This window comes from Arachis duranensis, chromosome 9, assembly GCF_000817695.3.
Source record: "Arachis duranensis cultivar V14167 chromosome 9, aradu.V14167.gnm2.J7QH, whole genome shotgun sequence".
In the NCBI taxonomy this organism is placed as follows: Eukaryota; Viridiplantae; Streptophyta; class Magnoliopsida; order Fabales; family Fabaceae; genus Arachis; species Arachis duranensis.
This window is the reverse complement of record NC_029780.3, coordinates 117,011,020-117,015,269: the sequence shown is the minus strand read 5'-3', so window position 1 is coordinate 117,015,269 and position 4,250 is coordinate 117,011,020. Positions and strand designations below refer to the sequence as shown.

The 4,250-nt window shown below is 35.7% G+C and overlaps 1 protein-coding gene across 1 annotated transcript in view; it reads left to right on the top strand.

Moving 5' to 3' along the window:
• The first annotated feature begins 1,432 nt into the window (after positions 1–1,432).
• Positions 1,433–4,250, top strand: part of LOC107467741 (laccase-15-like) — a 5,498-nt gene continuing 2,680 nt past the window's right edge. Inside the window, exons 1-2 of the mRNA XM_052254435.1 lie at positions 1,433–1,453; positions 1,922–2,318. Of these exons, the coding sequence (XP_052110395.1) occupies positions 1,433–1,453; positions 1,922–2,318 (418 nt within the window). The remainder of the gene's footprint in view (positions 1,454–1,921; positions 2,319–4,250) is intronic.

The window sequence follows — 4,250 nt, the reverse complement described above, 5'->3', positions numbered from 1 at the left end:
TTGTGCGGAAGGGGAAAGAGAGACAGAATAATACCCTTGAAATGGAAAAAAATCCGCGGCCGAACTCTGATCTGTGTTAGCAGTGTAAATGAGTTATGGTTTGGAGTAATTTGAATTGTATTTGATTTGGACCAATTTCTGTTACAATTAGATGTGAAATGAAATACATTATTTCATTTTGTTGAATATTATAATTACTTTACGTCACGATAACATGCAAAGTGATTCAATTTTGGATCGCATCGTCCAATAAGAAAATAATATATATTATATCTAGATTTTATTGCCAAAAATCATTACAACCACTTTTAATTTGATGTAAAAGATCTAGATTTTACATTATTTGTGTTAGTGTTCAAGGGTGAGGAGTGTTGAAGTTAGTCACACATCAAAGAAAATAAGAAAGAGTGAGAAGTTTATAAAATGAGAGACCCATTTATTAAACATCTTAAAGTTTTGAGTTGGATGTGGTGACTTCTCATTTTATGTTCTCTCACTTGATTCCTCTTCGAAATCTCTCCAGTTGTCGAGAAATCCCCAGGTTTGGCCAGACAATTTGTGGTATATATTACACCATTATTTTATGGCTTTTTCCCAAAAAGTTGACTATATTATTATACATTTCCATTTGCCTCCCTATTAATAAAAAAAGAATTAAACATATATTAGCTCTTAATAAACGAAATTTACTAATATACCTTTTTCATTTTTCTTTTGGTGCCATGACCCATTAGTCCTACTACTTGCACTAAGCAAATATTAACTGTATATTTGACTTTATCCAAATAAAATACCAACAAGTATTTGAAATCCTATATTATTAAGTTATAATATTCATTTATAATTCCCCTTTGTTGAAAATCAACTAGAGAAACTGCTAAACGAACAAATAATAATTCCATGGGCGCGGCTTCTTAAAAGTTAAAAAGAAACATTCGTATAAAATAATAAGAAATATTCCTTATCATCGTATCCAAAGTCAAAGTTGACCTTTTCATTATTTAGTTAGTTCTTATGATTATTTGGATAAAGAAGCTACACATCAGGTTCTTTTTGTATCGCGTTTGTGTTCAATATTAGAGCCGCAACATTTTGTCGTCTTAGTAATTACGACTTGGCAACAAAGCTCATGTGCTATATATACTATTCCAATTATATTCTCTTACGCGTAATCAAAGCTTTGTCAAAGTCACCACTATATATAAAATACATGCATATATATACCCCTCTCTTCCAAACAAATTCATATCAATGCATCAAACACAAAAAAATCATTAGCATATCAACATTCTTTATTTATTTCTCTATTATATTATAAACTCATATTTTAATTTAGATCAAGCATTTCGTCATAGATAGAGATTCTATGAAAATCCTCACTAGCTTAGGAATATTATTGTTTCTCAATGTCATTATAGTTACCTGCCAGGCAATGCGGCACCATAAGTTTGTGGTAAGTTTTGGGGCTTAATTATTTAGAATAATTATCTAAATTAATTTTTAAAAATTTTAATATTAAATATTTTAGTCTGTAAAACTTTAAAATATACAATAATTTTTAATATTTATTTTTCTTAGGTAATATAGTCTCTTCTAGTTTTTTTTAATTTGATCTAGTTAGTCGAAATAACTAGTTTAAAATTTTTTAAATTATTCAAAAACTATATTATCTAATGAAGATACATATTAGAGAATGTTTTGTATATTTTAAAATTTAAAAGATAAAAGTATTTGGTTTTAAAAATTTTAGAGATTAATTTTGATAATTAATCCATTATTAATTAACACCACCTAACTCATTAAGATGTAAATAAAACTTCAATTATTATATCATATGCTAAATAATATATATTCATCCATGCCTATTATTATTATAAAGTTAAAAACTAAAGCATATACTAAGATTTTTGAAAAATTGCAGGTGAGAGATGCTTCCTTCACAAAGCTGTGCAGCACAAAGAATATCTTAACAGTAAATGGAGAATTTCCAGGGCCAACATTGTATGTTACAAAAGGTGAAAGCATAATTGTTGATGTGTATAACAGAGCTAACTATAACATCACCATTCACTGGCATGGAGTGAACCAACCAAGATATCCATGGTCTGATGGCCCTGAATTCATTACTCAGTGTCCCATTCAACCTGGTGGTTTGTTCTCTCAAAAGGTTATCTTTTCTGAAGAGGAAGGCACACTTTGGTGGCATGCTCATAGTGATTGGTCTCGTGCTACTGTTCACGGTGCTATTGTCATTCAACCCAAGCCTGGACATACATATCCATTTCCAAAACCACACAAAGAGGTTCCCATTATACTAGGTATATACTTACATGAGTTTTATTTGATTTCATCACTTTATGTTTTATAACTCCGCCTATGTTACACTTGCGGTACATAGCCGGTCCCAAGCCCGGATAAAGGAGGAGGGTTGTGTTAGGTCTTCGGCAACCAACGTAAAAATATAGCCGAACCCCCCATGACATGAATCAAAGACATTATTGCGCTAAAGCTAGGTCGTTACCCGGAAGTAACGCGCCGTATGGCTCGAGTACGGTGTCAAAGCAAGAGCCGCTGCATCGGTGCCCGGATATAGTGTTAAATGAGCAAGGGTTCTCGCGTTTTCGTGAACGGACGAGGGTAAATAAGCTAGTTCACAAACGAAAAGGTAAAGGTCGAAGCGACAAAATGTTGAGATTTGGGACATGGAACATAGGCACTCTAACAGGAAAGTCCATGGAGGTGGTGGACACCATGACAAGGAGGAAGATTAACATTATGTGCCTACAAGAAACGAAATGGGTTGGTGCAAAGGCTAGGGAGTTGGATTCTTCTGATTTCAAACTTTGGTATACAGGAAAGGTGAAGAATAGGAATGGAGTTGGAATAATTGTGGATAAGCAGTGGAAGTAGGACGTAGTTGATGTCAAGAGGGTGGGAGATCGGATCATCTCTATCAAACTTGTGGTGGAGGGAGGTGCTTTCCATGTGATTAGCGCCTATGCACCGCAAGTGGGTTCGGACGAACAACACAAGATAAGGTTTTGGGAGGATCTAAAGAGTTTGGTTCAAGGCATACCTTTGGGAGATAAGATTTTTTTAGGAGGAGATTTAAATGGCCATGTTGGGAGAGAAGTGACTGGATATGGGAATATTCACGGAGGCCATGGTTTCGGGGTGATCAATACCGAGGGTAAAACTATTTTGGACTTTTCCTCAACTTTTGATCTTCTCATCCCAAATACATGTTTTACAAAGAGAGACAAACATCTTATAACCTATAAGAGTGGCATGACAAGCTCTCAAATCGACTTCTTCTTGTTGAGGAGAGTCGACCGGAAATTTTGCATTAACTGTAAAATTATCCCGGGAGAGAGTTTGACAACACAACATAGGGTGCTCGTCATGGATTTTCGCGTTGAGCAAAAGTTGAGGAAAAGACATCATACAAAGAACCCAAGGACGAGGTGGTGGTGGATGAAAGGTGAGGAACAAAGAAGCTTCCTAAGACGGGTAGGAGAAGAGGCAAAGTGGGATGGGAATGGAAGCGCGGAAGAGATGTGGAGGAAGATGACAGAAGTTATTAGAAGAACAGCAAAAGAAAGTTTTGGTGAATCTAAAGGAATAGGACCAAGAGACAAGGAGTCCTGGTGGTGGAATGCGAGTATACAAGAAAAGATAAAGATAAAAAGAGAATGCTTTAAAGAGTGGTCTTTATGCCGCAATGCAGATAACTGGGAAAAATATAAGGCGGCTAAGAAAGAGACAAAAGTGGCTGTAAGTGAAGCAAGAACAAGAGCATATGAGGGTCTCTACCAGTCTTTGGGCACGAAAGAAGGAGAAAAAGGTATATATAGAATTGCAAAGAGCCAGGAAAGAAGAACGAGAGATTTGGATCAGGTTAAGTGCATAAAGGATAATGATGGAGAGGTGTTGGCTCAAAAGGAGAAGATTAATGAAAGGTGGAAGAGCTACTTCTACGAGTTATTTAATGAGGGACAGAAGACTCTTCCGAGCCTTGGTCGATTATGCACAAGCGAAGAAGATCAAAACTTTGACTACTATCGAAGGATTCGAGACTTCGAGGTAAAAGAGGCTCTAAAGCAGATGAAAAATGGCAGGGCAGTAGGACCTGATAATATCCCGATTGAGGTTTGGAAGGGTCTTGGAGGAAAAGGCATCAACTGGTTAACCAAGCTTTTTAATGAGATTTTAAGGTCAAAGAAGATGCCTGATGAGTGGAGAAAGAGCAC